At 37.4% G+C, this 17667-nt stretch overlaps 1 protein-coding gene across 6 annotated transcripts in view; it reads left to right on the top strand.

Moving 5' to 3' along the window:
• Nucleotides 1-16722, top strand: part of NCOR1 (nuclear receptor corepressor 1) — a 147548-nt gene extending 130826 nt beyond the window's left edge. For 5 of the 6 annotated variants that reach the window (XM_012726157.1, XM_012726156.1, XM_012726155.1 and 2 more), the window contains exons 37-47: nucleotides 44-209; nucleotides 424-917; nucleotides 3253-3384; nucleotides 3823-3971; nucleotides 4117-4337; nucleotides 6489-6629; nucleotides 8199-8341; nucleotides 12496-12549; nucleotides 13022-13243; nucleotides 15397-15573; nucleotides 16173-16722. In XM_012726157.1, the coding sequence (XP_012581611.1) occupies nucleotides 44-209; nucleotides 424-917; nucleotides 3253-3384; nucleotides 3823-3971; nucleotides 4117-4337; nucleotides 6489-6629; nucleotides 8199-8341; nucleotides 12496-12549; nucleotides 13022-13243; nucleotides 15397-15573; nucleotides 16173-16360 (2087 nt within the window). In that variant the 3' untranslated portion in view covers nucleotides 16361-16722. The remainder of the gene's footprint in view (nucleotides 1-43; nucleotides 210-423; nucleotides 918-3252; nucleotides 3385-3822; nucleotides 3972-4116; nucleotides 4338-6488; nucleotides 6630-8198; nucleotides 8342-12495; nucleotides 12550-13021; nucleotides 13244-15396; nucleotides 15574-16172) is intronic. The other variant, XM_012726158.1, reaches the window with a different exon arrangement.
• Nucleotides 16723-17667: the final 945 nt, after the last annotated feature.

The raw sequence follows: 17667 nt of genomic DNA, 5'->3' as shown, positions 1-17667 counted from the left end.
CTTTTTTTTTTTTTTTTTTTTTTTGCCCCCTTGGCCTTTACAGGCTCAGAACAGCCCGGCAGACCTGGCAGTCATGGTTATGTTCGCTCCCCGTCCCCTTCAGTGAGAGCGCAGGAGACCATATTGCAGCAAAGACCCAGTGTTTTCCAGGGAACCAATGGAACCAGTGTAATCACACCCTTGGATCCAAGTGCCCAGCTACGTATCATGTAAGTCTCATATATATACATTTTGTCCAAAAAAAAAATCCGTTTCATGCATACAGTTTTAAATTTGTGACTGTAGTAGTATAGGAATGGCTTTCTACCTGCTCACCTTTTTTTTTTTTTTTGCAGTTTGTACTTTCATCTCCTTCCATTCCTTCAATCCTATCCCAATAAAGAATCTCCCCTTCACAGAGTTGTGATTTGGTTTTATTTACAGGCCGTTGCCTGCTGGGGGCCCCTCAATAAGTCAAGGCCTACCAGCCTCCCGTTACAACACTGCTGCGGACGCCCTGGCTGCTCTCGTGGATGCTGCAGCTTCTGCCCCCCAGATGGATGTTTCCAAAACAAAAGAGAGTAAGCATGAAGCTGCCAGGTTAGAAGAAAATTTGAGAAGCAGGTCAGCAGCAGTTAGTGAACAACAGCAGCTAGAGCAGAAAACCATGGAGGTGGACAAGAGATCTGTTCAGTGTCTGTACACTTCTTCAGCCTTTCCAAGTGGCAAGCCCCAGCCTCATTCTTCAGTAGTTTATTCTGAGGCTGGGAAAGATAAAGGGCCTCCTCCAAAATCCAGATATGAGGAAGAGCTAAGGACCCGAGGGAAGACTACCATTACAGCAGCTAACTTCATAGACGTGATCATCACCCGGCAAATTGCCTCGGACAAGGATGCAAGGGAACGTGGCTCTCAAAGTTCAGACTCTTCTAGTAGCTGTATGTATCTCAATCTGAGTTTCGCAATGTGATATCCGAGTAAAGAATTACTTTATTCTTTAGGTAAAGCAGAACTATATGGTATTAAAAAAATCCTAATCATGTTAGTAAATGTTAATAGAAGAGAATTTGTGGGTTAAAAGTATAAAAAATGTTTTAGTTTTATGATTATTGAAATAAGTTTATCTGTCAATGTATTATCCATGAGAAAACTATGTCCTTTATAGGGTTAAAGTTGGAAAGCAAATAGAGGACATGGCTCTTTAACATTTTCAGGCTCTTGACTGTGACAGAAGCATCAAGCTTCTGATTTCTCAGAAAGTATTTTCTGATATGTGGTTCAGTATTTAGATGGTTGCCCCATCTAAATGTTCTTACATTCTTTTTCTAAAATACAATTTTTTTGAAAGTGAGACCACTATTACTGGTCATTTGTTATTGTATTGCACTGTATAAATTGGATTTTAATCAAGTCTGGTCAGTAACTATGACATCTATACAGTGTAAATGCCACAAAATTTATTTTTAATTACTGCTTAGTTCTGTGTAGTATTCCCAAATAAATAGGTTTTCCACTAATATCTGAAATAATTTAATCATATGTCGTCATCTCTGTTGTTTTCATTAATGGAATTGATTAACTACAAAAAAAAAATGATTTCTTGTCCAGTCAGCCTGCAACATGCATTTTTTTTAACCCCAAGCATCCACATGCCTAACTGTAATTGTTTGGGTAAAAACCTGAGGAGTTTTGAAGAGGAGGCAGCTTATGATGTGTAGACAAGAAGACTTAAATTTAGCCTGGGTTAGGAAAATCCTTGAAATATGTATTATGCACTAGGAGAATTTCTAGCTGAGAAAGGTCATATTTATATGAATAGGCCTTTGAAGGGAAGTTACCAGCATACCTGCTTAGCCAGTCTGTAGCTTCCTGAATGTTGTAGCACAATTCCCCTAACCAATAGATACCACTTTAGGTTGCTTAACAAGCTAAAACCTTGCTCTAGGAATTCACTTTCAGAAGATCTTAAGATAGAAAGCCTATTTTTTTTGAGTGTTCATGTTTCTGAATGTGGTTCTTTTTTATCACTTAGTAAATTACATGTATGAGGCCCAATGGATATTGATGATTATTCAGTGTGGTTTTCACCTTCTCCATAGGATTGATTTCAAGAGGATTGTGAACACAGGCCAACATTAGACTTTCTATTGATTGTGTGTTGAACATAACAGGCAGATTTAGGATGTTGGATATATGAAATGACACAAAATATGTACAAGTGGGTACAAAAGTAGCAAATTAGCTTGTTTCTTTGAATATAGGTTTTAGTTAGTGGTTTTATTTGCCCCCCCCCCCAAGATTTCCACCCCAATTATCAGATTTCTGTCTTCCTGAGTGTAAGAGAATCCAAGAACTGCTAGCTCCATAACTGATGGATGGTAGGAAGAAAGTCTGTTCAGTTAAGTTCCAAAGTGGTTGTTGGGAACACTTGGTCCCACCTTCTATACTTGTGTTCAGAATCTATCAACTTAACACAATTGCTGATCTAGCCAGTGTTGTATACTCTGTAGACCATGAGTTTTCTCATATTCTTTGATGCAGCTTGTAAATGCAAAGGGCACCTAAAAGTCAGAAGGTTCTTGAGCAGGTTATGTCTGCCTCTCTCCCATTTTCAGTACCGAAGCCAGCATAGGATTAGCAAAAGCTGCCTGTTACCCCTACTATTAGACCCTCAGTTTCCTTGTGCAACCTCCTTTTCTGCCAGTAGAATGAGTTTGCTTCCCTTATCCATTTCTTAACATTTGTTTATTTTCATAATGTAGCATGGTACTAAAAATAACTTTTGTCAGCAATTTTTTCGAGAAAATCAGTATAAATGTTGCTTAATGTATATATACAGCTTTAAGGTCATCTTGGTAGTGAAGCACTCAAAACTTTTTCTATAAGCTGACTCCCCCAGAATTGAAATTTTTGGAAATAATGAACTGCTGAAATTTACTCGTTTGCTTAAATTTCTCCTAATAAGACTTGCCTGGTGATTTTCTTTTCCAGCTCCTAGGAGAATGTCATAAAGTCATACTCTATTCTGTCTTATCAAAAGGTCATAGAACCCCCAAATTTCTAGAAACTATATCCTATTGTAATTAGGAATACAGAGGAAGTACCTGTGGCCTTTTGATATATCCATTGAACTTAACTCATTTTTATTAACCTGGTACCATTCATACTTCTGAGACTAAAAAATGAAAACATGCAAATAAGTTTGAAGATCTTGGCCTTTTGAAACTTTTCATAGGATTAATTTTAAGATTAAACTCTTTTCTTTTCTTAAAGTATCTTCTCATCGGTATGAAACAACTGGTGATGCAATTGAGGTGATAAGCCCTGCCAGTTCACCTGCACCACCGCCTCAGGAAAAACTACAGGCCTATCAACCAGAAGTTGTTAAAGCAAATCAAGCAGAAAGTACGTCTTCTTAGCTAGTTTACAAGTTTTTGTAATACCATTTATGTTTCCGGTTCTCTGTCCAGACTGTATTAAATAATTAACTTGTTTTCTTGTTTTATTTTAGAACAGCCCTATGAGTCTGCTTTAGAAACATGTAAAACTATACCAATGAAAAACTACTTCTAAGCTGCTATTTACTTTAGTTTTTAATGATGCAGAAAATTGATAGAATTTTGTTGTCACCTTATTATACATTTTATTCTGTATTAGCACATTTTTATCAGTGAATAAGTATCAGTGAATAAGACAGATGAATCCCATATTTAAGAGATACATAACTACATCCCTTTCATGTGTCTCCTGAATGATATGTAATCTTTAATGAATGACAGGTGGGGGTCATGACAGGTGGGGGTCATCCCTGGAGGAGGTATTTATTTACCTGTTGTCTTCTAGGTGATGCCTCCAGACAGTATGAAGGCCCATTGCATCACTATCGACCGCAGCAGGAATCTCCATCTCCCCAACAGCAGCTCCCGCCATCATCCCAGGCAGAGGGGGTTCCCAGAACCCATCGACTCATCACACTTGCTGATCACATCTGTGTATGTTTTTTATTCTTAATTTTTTCTTTTCTTGATCATGCAGAACCCACACTTCATAGAGTCACAAAAAAAGACATCTAGATGTTTTTCATGCTTCATTTTTCCAAGTACTCAGTGGACTTAACCAGCTTTCTCTCATTCACAGCAAATTATCACACAAGATTTTGCTAGAAATCAAGTATCCTCACAGCCTCTCCAGCAGCCTCCCACTTCTACATTCCAGAATTCACCATCTGCTTTGGTGTCTACACCCGTGAGGACTAAAACATCAAATCGTTATAGCCCAGAATCTCAGTCACCATCTGTCCACCATCAAAGACCAGGTTCAAGAGTCTCTCCAGAAAATCTTGACAAATCGAGGGGAAGGTATGGTCTTGCTTTCACACCGTATGTTGATACCCCAATGGTAAAACAATCTGAATTTATGTGTAAGATAGGGTATTAATTTTTTCTACCTTGATTTTATTTGCCACCATTTTCTGGAAAGCATATATTCCTCTGCATACTATTCATTTCTCTGTGTTTTATTCTTGGAATGTCCACTTTCTGAGCATTCATTAATGTGTATTCAAATTTGGTTACTATATTCTCTTTGTGGGTTTTCATAGATGGAAAAAAATGTAGAATTTGGTATAAAGACATGTTGAGTAGTTAATCATAATCATAAAAATGTCTTTCCCTTTCATTGGTTTCTGTTGGATCACCAACACTAGATGCTTAGGGAAGTAATATTAAATAGTAAAGTGAGACTGTTGTAACAGAGGCAGCACAAGAAGAAACCTTCTCTGTGGCAGGACATTTGGTAAATATTTCTTACCTAATGTTCTTAGTATGTATTTTATAAAATGGAGGCAGGGTTTTTGGTTCAAGGTGGTAGACTAAGCACCAGCAGCACATATAGTAAAGCAGCACAAACATTCATAAAATTTATTAAAATACTGAGAGAAGACCATGATACTGGCTGGTCAAAGATTTTGGCAAATACCTGAAGACGCAATGGATGGATGAAGCAGAGTAGGGGAAACCATCGTTCAGGGCATGAAACAGAGAAGCCGTAGGTTCTCTACCTACTGACTCCTCAAAGTTAACAAACTGAAGCCAGGTGTTAATATAAGAAGCTGCATGTTTATCATTTAAAAAAAACAAAACTTTAGTTATGTATTTTTCAAATGTTTATAGAAGTAGAGAGAACAGTAATCTGCATCATGACCACCACAGGCGCACAGCCAGTTTTGATTTTTATCCCCATTGTCCCATCCCTAAACTGGATTTTCTGAAGACTGTTAGACATAACCAATTCAAGCAGCTAGATGCTCTAAAAAAAATAAGATGAAACATGTTTATTATTTTGATGAAAATAGAAATTCAATTATCAGAGCAGTACAGAAAGTTGGACAGCAGAGTCACGGTCCATTCCTAACACAAGGTACTGTTTAACAGATTCTAGCAGACAGAAATTGCTGTCACTTGTACTACATTTGTGCATTAAGTGAAGAATACTGCATGTCTTTCATTGGTTTTGAACAAGTTTAAAGTGTTATTTCTCAGTCTGAAAAAACAAGTAGTTCTTTAATTCTAGAACAGAATGTAAATGTTATAAATCATAAAATGGTTAACACATATTGGGATGGAGCAAGGAAGGAAAAAAGGGTATATATGCTAATTTCATTTTATTTTTAATTAAAAGTGAAATATGTAAAGCTAAAATAGACAAACTAAAGAATAATATTAAGTAATGTTTCTTCATCTGTCATGGAAGGAGTTGCTGTTAAAACAGTTTGATAAGTCAAACAGTCTTAGAGGTAACACCAGAGAACTAAAAGAAACATAGCCACCTAAAATTGGATGGTGTTGACTAGGAAAGAAAATATATACCCCCATATGTTTATGTATAGTAATAGTAATGAAAGCAAATATTTAAGTTTGCAGGGTGGCCCTTAAAGGGTATATAGTTGCTAAATCAAAAACTTTTGGCCTAATGTGCTTATCTTACATTATCCTTACCAAGATACTAAAATGCTAAATTGCAGAGAACTGCTCAATCCTAAAATGGTATATAACTCAAGCCTACTTTTACTCGCCTGATAAGCTCCTCAGGTTTCAGTTTAGCACTCAAGTCCTTTATTTATAACTTAGTGGGGGAAACTTGGTAAGTCATGACACAAACTCAGCATTAAAATCCTAAGGTTCACAAGAGTAGCTGGCAGTGGTAAGAGGGGGGGATATGATGCCAGAGCACACAATGACCTTTTGATGGAAGCTTAACTGCTGCCTGGCTCAGTGAGCTATCTGTGATGAGGTTCCTGGACCTGCTTGGCATACATAAATGAAACAATTAACGATATTTTTTGATAACAACTGGGCATATTGTGAATACCGGAGGCAACTTCTTTCTGATCTTAATTTACAACTTTTGACTCCTCCAGAATGAAGTAATGATTTAGCCAATTTCTGTTTAGGGTAATTTACAAATGAACCCTAAGAGCACAAACTAATATTTTGTGTGTGTAACATTAGGCCTGGAAAATCCCCTGAGAGGAGTCATGTGTCTTCAGAGCCCTACGAGCCCATATCCCCACCCCAAGTACCAGTTGTGCATGAAAAACAGGACAGCATGCTGCTACTGTCTCAGAGAGGAACAGAGGCTGCAGAACAGAGGTGAGGAGTGAGGTTCCCCACCCACCATACAGTTCCATTTGTGTGTGTTCATTGCCTTTCAGTTTTTCTTAATTCAGTCCCTTTTTTCTCCTTTAGGTTAATCTCAGAATAGGAATCCACAGGAATCATTTAGTCTGTTTTCTTAGTGATTAAATGCTAGTAGAAAGTAAAAAAAAAGACACACAACAAAAAAACTGTAACCTTTAAATCGGTTAAAAAAAGTTCATCACTCTTGAAATTAATTCTTTCTAGATATTAGTTAAAAAAATTTTTTTATTGGTGTGGACCTATCAATTTGCTATGTACTAGAAATTAATGGCCTGTATATGGAAAGCAAGTAATGAACACCTGTGCTGAACTATTCCACATATTTTTTTGTTTCTAACCTTGTGCATCACTAGATTTTTATCCCTACTTGATTAGATGCCTTTGGTTTAGTCTTCTTCCAGTCTACTTCCACCAGTGATTTGTCCAGAATTCATACAGGATCAGACACTGTCAGTAGCATGGCATTTGTATTCCTTCATGACCAGATTGATACAACTCATCTTCACTTTCTGCAACTTCACCCTCACAGTTTAATGTTTGCCCTTAACAATTATTGTTCCCTAAACTCCTTTCATACATACTCATGCTATTTTCTTGATGTGGAACACCTTCCTTTCATATTCTGAGAGGTGAATGCATCATTTGACCCATAGCCATGCTGATACTAGATAGTCCAATTTTAAACCAAGATATATCTCACTACACACTGTTAGTGCATGTCTTAGTAAGTTTTAAGTTATTTACTTATTGTATATATTCATAACAAAATAGATGTTGGTACTTACAGTGAAATTAAGAGGAAAATCCTTATTTGGGGAGGGAGTGATGTTAAATTACACATTTGCGTGTTTTCCACTAAATTCTTAGTTTTGGGGGGTTTTTGAGGACACCAAGGGGTCTTACTCATTTTTCTGTCACTTTGGTTTTCTTGTCATATAGTAGGTATACTCATTTGAATTATGAATGAATCCACATGGCCAGATTAAGCTATTGAGTTCCATGTGTATATCATCATCTCTAGCTCTAGCTAGATTCTCAATGGTCTTGAGGAAGCTTTAAGTTTTTCTGTTTTCATTTCATTTCATGCATCATACCTATTTTGTTTAAGTCCAGTTGTTTTGATGCAAACATATAGATCTTGCTATTTTATAGCATTTAAGCTGCTAGCATTTTATTGTACTTCAAAGTAATTCTCCCAAATAGTTCCCACTTTATTTGGTAATCATAGTTCCATCAGCACTTGTGCTCTTAAACAGCCAACATTAGGGTAACTGAGTCTTCCCACTAATGTCCATTTGCTGCTATTCATTCCTTGTTAAGAATCTGCTTTCAATTATCTCCATTCCAGCCCTAATATTAAGATTCCAGCTTGAGTGCCCTCAAATGACACATTAACCAGCTTCTGGTCATGTATCATTCTGTAGGGTTATAATCAGGATAGTTTTCTAGATAGTTTGACTTTATTACAATTGACAGAGTCAGAAGTACATGGTGATAACAGATATCAATGTTTCCTAACAGAAATGATTCCCGGTCACCAGGGAGTATAAGCTACTTGCCTTCATTCTTCACCAAGCTTGAAAACACATCACCCATGGTTAAATCAAAGAAGCAGGAGATTTTTCGTAAGTTGAACTCTTCTGGTGGAGGTGACTCTGATATGGGTAAGTGGGATTTCCTTCAGCCCAAATAAAACATGCATTACTAATGGTATCTCCAGTGTTACCTGTCACGGAAGCCTTGAGTTTAAAGGCTTCTATAAACATCTATACAATCATATCGAGTTCCTTCTCAAATACCTTTAGTACATGAAGGCTTCCTAATTAGAGGGGGAATCTGCTCCTTGCTGAAGCTGTCCATTTCTCTTCGAACAAAATCTGGGTTTAGGAAAATTTTATCTTATGTGTAAGAAAAACAGTTTTACTTGTTTTAGCTTTATTGATTTGGGCTCTCTCTTCATGAGCTCTCTAAGTACTTGAAGACGACGGTCATATGTTTGAAGTTTATTGTCTCTGTAAATGTCATATTTGATCAGTTTTGCATCACATGGCAGATGAACTGCCATCCCAATCGCTTTCCATTAAACACATTTATTTTAACCTGTTGGTAGGTTCTTAGTAGTAGTCAGATCTGTCACCCTACAGGAGTCTAAGGTATTAGAATTTATTTTTGAACCTACACTGGCATAGAGCTATGCCATAGTGCACTTATTAGTAAGACTGTCCATGCCATGGTCTCCTCATGTGCTGCCCTTGACCTGTACCTTTACATTCTGTACTTTGTAATTACTGGTTCCAGGTGGAGGATAGGTAGTCTGTGTGTGTACCATTACAACTAATTTTCCTACACTTATCTTTCTGGGTATTAGTTCAGACATTCAAAATTTAAGTGCAAATTTGATAAACCCACTATCTAAAAATGTATCATTAGTCATGGTAGCAGACAGTTATATGTAGCCCTTATTATTCCAAGCATACACACACAAACCCATAAATCTCCGCAACAGCCTTGCATACTACATATCATATTCTCTCGAATTTGCAGATGATGCAGCTGAGATTCAGAGGTTTAATAATTGGTGCAAATTACATAACTAGTTAAGTAATGTGTCTCAAGCTCCACAGTCCACGCCTCTGATGACATACTGATTTTTAATATTTCTGTACTCAGTGTCACTACCCAGATTACTGGTAAATATACAGTAAGATAAGAGCTCTCTGACATCTCCGCCTTCCCTATTGTTCAATAATCACACTTAATGAACCTTTCTCACACTCTGTTGATCAGCACACTCACTCTTATTAACACCTGCTCTTTACTCCTGCATCTTTCCTTCAACTATCCATTGACAGAGACTTTGCTGGCTGCTTGCAGAAAACTGGGACTCCACAGTCTACTTTATTTCTGTGATCTATGGGGTACTAGTCACCTGATCCTGTCAAAAGAAAGTAAATTATCGGTTATGAACTCAAACTGCCAGGCGGCTGTGTCTCTGGATTGGGGACACTTTGTGATTAATAAATGTTGAACAGCAAGGGAATTAAAAAGATGAGCCCGTCGTCATTTATGGTTTGTGAACCATAGCTCTGAATTACTAGATTATGTTTTTAAGTGGCAACAGATCTGAATTACTAGATTATCTTTTTAAGTGGCAACAGATCAGCTAAAATATAAATATTAGAATGCTGACCAAAACTGCTATCAGGCTTACACACATCCTTGCTGCTTCTTTTTAAAAATGTTATATACTGTTTTCTGTTTCCAGTCTTCAATGCTTTTGTTATTTAGATGTTACCAACAAAAACTTAGATGTTACCCACAAAAATAAGGTTCTCATTTTCAGATTCTCTTAGAATTCAGAGATGAATCTGTCAGAACAGAGAGACGCAGATTTTAGAGCAGCCTGTCTTTTAAGAATTGTTTCGCCTTGTATATGTTTGTACTCATCTAGTCTTTGTTTGGCCTTTTTAGGAGAAAATTTTTTGACAGGAAAATGTCACATGAGAATTTAAGAAGTCAACTTTATAGTTTTCTTCTTATAACTAATGGGAAGTAAAGAACTTCAATTGTTCTTACACAGTATTCATTAGTTAGAAAACCCATTAATTGAGGAATTTATTAAATATTTAATGGACTCAGTAATTTCTTCATCAGAGTATTATGTCTGGTGCTTTTATTATTATAGATGGCCTCGCTCTCTGAAAGGGCATACTATATGAAACATTTCTAACTTTAACAGAAGGTGCTTTAAGGCAAATGTTAACAATTTGGGACTTTATGAGAATGCCTCTTTATTGAAGAAAGGAACAATTAAGGAACTGTACTAAGGAATCAGTGGGCTCTGGGATCCCATTCAAACCTCACTGGGAGGTAGAACTGAGAAAGCCATCAGAAAACCAGGGTAGCTTGGCTTCACCTCAGTGTTTCCACCAAGGAGATCACTGTCTTTATCATTCAAAACCTTAATTCTTTAAAAAGTACTTTCTTTGATTTTCCTATAGTCATTGACACTAGTGGGCCACTCCCATCTTCCAGGAACACTTTATTCCTAAGCTTTTGGGGTAGGAATTCTCCCTGTTTGTCACTCTTTAGCCATTTCTTGTTGCCTTGGAACCTCAGTCTTGCTTTGCTTATTAGACCCTCAATGTTGGTTTTCCCTAAAGATTTCTTTCCAGCCCATTTCATTTCATGCACTGTAATAATCTGAGTCATCTCATCCACTCTGGAGGTTTAAACTGCTGAAAACTCTTGTATTTCTATCTGTATCTGGAGTTCAACTTTTCTAATAAACTCCACTTACCTATCTTTGCAGATGTCCTTCCTTCTTGACTGTCATACTGGCTCTTAAAATGTCTACAGTGAAACAGTCTGTGCCTACACATCTTCTTTCCTACATTCACATTTACCTTGGCCCCACTAGTCACTTTCTTGGCAGCCCTCCCTCTTCCGCATCATCTCCTGATGGCACTGCTCCTGCTCCAAGTCTGCCTCAGTAGGTGCCAGATACCTGTCTCCTTTTTCCTCATTTCTAAATATCTTGCTCTTAAGTTTGCCTTTCTGTTTGTTTTAAGCCAGGGGTCCTTAAACTTCAGTATGCATCACTGTCACCATAGGCCCACATGAGTTAAGAAGTTGATGTCTATTAAGCTACCCAGCTGATTCTAATTTGAGATCCCAGAAAGTACCACACTGAACTCTGTAAACATCATGGGTAAAGAAAGCAGAACATTTTAAGTACAGTTATCTTAGCACTGTCCTGGTTAAATTGTATGAAAAACTGTCTTCATCTGACTGCTTTCAATCACTATGATTTTATTATGATTCACCCAAATAACTGCTTACATATTTGTGAAATAAATGAGTCCTATTTCACAAACTATAAAGGTATTTTTATGCTTTGTGTTATTCCAGTGTAGTTTTATTTCAGTTTAGTTTATCATTGGAAGTACCTGATGTGCAAAGAGACCAAGATCCACAGTCACTATTTTATAGCTTCCTCTCTTGGAAGTTTTAAAGTTTAAACTTGCCATCAGTTTAAAATCTTCCTAATGGAGAGCATTTGTAGGCACCTGTGCCCCCATTTTTACAGTTAGGTCTCATCCCTAGGTAAGTCCATCCTTCTGCAGTTAACACCCAAAACGCCACATTCCCTGGGGGTACGTACTTAATTCCTATATTCTTCTTTCTCTTTAAAATTCTCATCAAGTTGGAAGAAGTGATGAAAACACCACTGTCTCTAAATTCCTTCTATTTCTGGCACAATGCTTTCTAGATAGTTTGTATGTTTTCCCAAGTGTTGTCACTACACTGTAAATTACAACTTAAGTTAGCAGGAATGAAAAGAATGAAGAAGCCTTTGTCTCATCCTGTAGCAACGTCAGAGTAGATTACATTTAACCATGGCAGGACAGTACACGGTCATTTTGTACTATGCATACAAGTATCATTCCCTGGATCTAATTTCAGGCTGCCTCCAGCTTTGGTGATTTCAGGGTTCATCTTAGAAACCAGGTTTCCCTTTTATTTTTTTTTTAGCAAGCATGAATTCTTGTTCTGAGAGCAACTTTCTCCTGTTTGCGTTTCTCAAGCAATGCATTCTTACCCTCCTGAGTTCTATTTCTCTTGTTCTGATTTTCCTACGTCACCTAATCTTTTATTTTCTAAAATTGTCTTTCATTTTATCTTCACCTCAAGGGGGGGAAAATAAGGTTGAGATAGTGAAAATGCTATATTTACTACAGGATATTTTTTGAGACTCTATTTTGATGCGTACATGATTATCACATCTCAGTTAATGTGAATGTTTGTTTTAATACAGCAGCTGCCCAGCCAGGAACTGAGATCTTTAATCTGCCAGCAGTTACTACCTCAGGTAACATTCAAAATACATTATTGACCAAAAAGAAATTGGTACAGTAGCAGTCATTCCAGCAAGTATGTATTGAGTATGTACTGACTGTATGTTAGGTGACTACTCCAGTAGGTAAAAGGGTTTAAAAAGTTCATCATTTAGCCAGGGAAAAGATAATAGTAGCAAAAAATGAATTGGTATTCCATACTTGTTGGAAAGCTAAGCAAAAAATATCAAAACTGTCAAAGAGCTGAATAAAACTAGGGAAGTGGAAAGAACTGAGTAACACAAGTGGATGATGGATTCATTTAGCCAAAAAAGTTCTGAGTTGCTATTGGTAGACCTAAGGTTGCCTCTGTGAAAGCTCTTAATACAGTTTCAGGTGACTTGCCAGGTGCTATGTGTATTCAGTAAGTAGCCTAAGGCCGACATGTAGTCTGTGCATCTGTTTCCTGACAGAAATAAGCAGAAATGCTGTGGTTTTCTCTTTCAGGCTCAGTTAGCTCTAGAGGTCATTCTTTTGCTGATCCTGCCAGTAATCTCGGTCTAGAAGACATTATCAGAAAGGCTCTCATGGGAAACTTTGATGACAAAGTTGAGGATCATGGAGTTGTTATGTCCCAACCTGTAGGAGTAGTGCCTGGTGGTGCCAACACTTCGGTTGTGACCAGTAGTGAGACCAGGAGAGAGGAAGGGGACCCATCACCTCATTCAGGTAAAGTTTTCTATTTTAGTGCCCTTCTGTTGCCTTTCTGAAGAAAAAACTAGTTTGTTTCCCAAGTTCTAATGCATCAGTAAGAGATTTCACTTAAAAGACTTTTATGCTGAAAGTCACATCTGAAGACTTTAGTAAGAGTTGTACTCATAATGTCATCTTCCAGCTATCATTTTTTTTTGTTTGCATCATCTTTATCTCTAGTCATATACTGTAACAAAAGTACAATCTCATGTTCTACTTCAGAATGAAAGTGACCTATTATTCTATTATAAAAAATGACAGGCTAAGTGTAGAATTAGAAAACAAAAGCCCTTATGACCACATCATCAGAAAGCTGATAAAATACACATCATTTCAAATATGTCTGTCAGACACAGGTAAAAACAGAGTAGAATGAGATTATTTCATACGTCCATTAAAGGTAAACACCAAGGTCCATGACACCAAGCTTTTCATGTGTGTATATATAGTTTTTTCTTATTCTTTTACTAGTATCTCAGCTTTTTTTTTTTTTTTTTTCTGTAATCACCAAGCAAAATATCTCACTGGGTTATAAATGAGATTAGAGGTCTTTATGTATTTTTTTACATACATTTCCTGATCTCAAACATGTCACTGCCTTCCCCTTTCTACATTAACCTGTTGGCTTTCATTATTATGTGTATATTTTAAGTTTATAATGTTGATGACTATTAGGAAATTACAGTTATCCTGGTTGTATAATCTACTTATTATAGCATCTTTTTAGGTAAGGTTTTCTTACTGCATTTGCCTAAATAGGGTATCATATTTTGAAATCCTTCATGCATGAGAAAGTCTTGCTGCCTTTAGATTTGAAGCATGAGCCTGGCAAGTTGTCATATTCTTAAAACCTGTTTTCTTAAAACATCCCATAGAAGATAACATTACACCAGCCCAGTGCTCTGCCCTGACATTGTTTCGGTTCTCTACAATTTTTTGCTTGATAGTCTTTGTGCCATATTTACTATCTCCTAATTATTTTAGTCTTCTTGAACTTTCTGTTACTTTTACTGTGTATCTCAAAACTTTTTCCTTTGTAGGAATTCTCTCTCCATTGTGTCTATTATGATCCTTTGCTATACTTTATCTTTTTCTTACCTGGTTTTCTATTCTTTGGGTATCTTCTATAATAAGCTGCCTTTGTATATTTTGAAGCTACTCTATAAGGTTTATTTGCCCCTTGTTCTTTACCACTAGGGATTTGCATTTCTTCCCTTTTCACATAGTTCAAGGGCTAGACGTTTATTTCTACCCACCCATCTTCCTTCCCCCTATACTGGGAACCTGAATAATTTGGAGCAGGATTGTAATTTTTCTCTTGGGGGAAATGTTGGTGACCTGGATTCTGTTCTCTTCTGAGATCTTTTTAATGCTGCATTGCAGAACTCAGGGATGCCCATGCCTATGAAATTTATGCTGAGTTCACCAGCCAAACAGATCAGACAAATAGAAGGGGCCACCAAGCCTTGGCAAGCCTCTGCTGGGTTCTGTAGTGCTATGAAAGAGCTTCTGTTCTTATAATTTTTCCCATAACTCCTCTATTGGAGGATAGGGGTTCTTATTAGCTAGAAGGATTTAAGATTTTTAAATTTCTAACAGCTTCTGTGCTCCAAGGCAAGAAAAAAATGCCAATGTAAAAGAAATTTTAGTTCTTTGGTTATACATTTTTAAAGTTAAGCTTGAGGACATAACCCTTTTCGATACTGGTTGCTACAATTCTGGTTTTCTTTTAAATAACATTTTTCCAAAAACTACATTGGCTACTAGGATCTGGATTCTTCAGGTTTACCATTCTGCCTTTTCAGTAATATTTTGGTGGGAATGCAGACGTAATTACTTTACATCAACAGTTAGTAATGTAGGGACTTCCTGGTAGCAGAAGGGGCTAAAAGCTCCAACACTAAGAAGCTATCTGCAGCACTAGTTTGTTCCCAGGCCAGGGAGCTGACCCACATGGCACAGCAGACCTCTCCTGTCTCACCCGCTACTTCCCTCAGCAGTGTATTTTAGTAGGATCTGCCTGTTCTGCTCCCCACTCTCGCCATCACACCCCTAGCCTACACATTAAAGTTCTCTAAAACCTCTTGTATGTATAAATAAATGTTAAAAGGATATTTTTTAACTTTCAGGAGTTTGCAAACCAAAGCTGATCAGCAAATCCAACAACAGGAAATCTAAGTCTCCTATCCCTGGGCAAGGCTATTTAGGAACTGAACGTCCCTCTTCAGTCTCCTCTGTACATTCAGAAGGAGATTACCACAGGCAGACACCAGGATGGGCCTGGGAAGATAGGCCCTCTTCAACAGGTAAGGAAGATACGGTCTTACTGTTACAAATTCTCTTTTTTGTCTATGGCTTAGTATTTCTGAAAACCAGAAATTTTGTTTAGAAAACTCTATTTCCACTGCTGTTATTTAAAGGTTTCATATTCCAGAATAGAAACTGAATGCAAAGGAAGAGCTATAGTAAAACATGTCATCTACTCCCCTTGCTTCTGTATTATGTTGGTAGTCAATATTTGCTGTTTGTAACATGAGTGAGTCAGTGGTTTCTGTTTCATGAACTGTACCCCAGTGTGGGAGCTTCAAGACTTTAGCCATTTCCAGAGAAAGTAGCTATGTCTGTACAAACTAACAAAAAATAGTACTGTAAGTTATTTTACTAAGCTTTCCATGTGTATGTGTGCTGTTTGTAAGCAGTAAGTTAATGAAACAAAACTGGGATATTTGCTATGAGCTTCTCATGTCACATGCAAAACAGGCATTTGAAAATTTCTAATCTAATAACTGATTAACTAACTTGATGAAATGCAGTTTTTGTTCAAGTTAGCCTTGTGACACTATCTCCTCATCTTGTATTAGCAAACAAGCTCATGATAATGTAAACCTAATTTTTTTTTTGTCAGGCTCAACTCAGTTTCCTTATAACCCCCTGACAATGAGGATGCTCAGCAGTACACCGCCAACGCCAATCGCATGTGCCCCCTCTTCTGTGAACCAAGCAGCTCCTCACCAACAGAACAGGATCTGGGAGCGCGAGCCTGCCCCGCTGCTCTCAGCACAGTATGAGACGCTGTCGGACAGTGACGACTGATCTGCACAGACTAGGGGTCTTTACCGGGTCAGGGTGCAGGAGCGGGATGTCTGGTTAGTGGTGGTTTTATTTTCAATTGCTAGTCAAAAACTTGTCTCCATGACTGGTGCCCAGAGACTTTTCAGAAGAGCCTGGACCACGGATGGTGAAGAAATGACGGAAATTTATTTGGAGAGTCAAATGGGGGTGGGGTGGGGGGCTGCCTTTGAGACAGGCAATTCAGTGGATTATAATAATAGTGGAGGGCTGAAATGTAGAGTTTTTAAAAAGTGGACAATTCCTGTTCTTACATCTGTTTGTAAAGAAAACCATAATGTCTTTAAATCACTCTTCTGTAAATAGATTACCTTTTTTGCAGTGTTTCCCCTTGCTGTAGTATCTGGTGTACTTATGTTCAAATCAGCGCATCAACTCTGGGGATAAATTTTTAAAGATCTTTTCGTCTTTATAACCCTTGCCTTCTAAACAACCTCACACAGCCCAGCTACATATGTTGGCTGTCATGGGCATTTGTACTTTTACGCAATTTTGTTTCTTCTAAATTCAGCTTCCTGGTGATGTTTAAGATCTTGTGGAAATGTTTAGATTTTACCACAGACCCTGTCAAAAATCTGTACATTAACATATTACAGTCAAAAGGTAGGAGGAAAGAATTCTGCCATATTGTAAATTTCCAGTGCAGGCTTTACTTTTTTAAATTAATAGCACTGAAAAAAATATTACTGCATGGGTATGTTATAGACCATTTCTCAAGTTTGAAAGGCTTATTTGAGGCATACCTCACTGTTATGCACACTGGTAACTGAACCATGCCCAAATATTCTTTTTCTCCTGCATCTGACTGCAGCCCAACAAAGCGTTTGTTTTGAAATAAATTTGACAACCCTGTCCACAGCAACAATAGGTTATTTGTGATTTCAGGCTCTTGGTGTTATAGTTTCAAAGATAAAAGTAATATATTACTGGCTGAGTTAGGCATGTGTGTATAGCACCTCAGTATTTTTTTTTAGGTCTGCTTTGTGCTGCACGGCCAGCACACAGTCCTTTTTATGTGCCATTTTTCTGTGTGAGCAATTTTATGGGCTGTTTTTGCTTTACTGAATCTCCAGGAACAGATAATTTAAAACTAATTATGGTACAAAAGGATTAGTTTATCTTTCATTAATAGTAGCTAGCTTGCTGAATTTTTAAGTATATACAACATAAGCATTGCCTTGATACACCCTTCCACAATATATAATTAATGATTTGGGGAGAAATCAGTGTTTCTCACACAATAAAGTTGCCTGCTGTGTAGACTTGAAACT

This window comes from Condylura cristata, unplaced genomic scaffold (assembly GCF_000260355.1).
Source record: "Condylura cristata isolate star-nosed mole 26May11 unplaced genomic scaffold, ConCri1.0 scaffold00017, whole genome shotgun sequence".
Taxonomy (NCBI): domain Eukaryota; kingdom Metazoa; phylum Chordata; class Mammalia; order Eulipotyphla; family Talpidae; genus Condylura; species Condylura cristata.
This window is presented reverse-complemented; position numbering and strand designations above follow the sequence as displayed.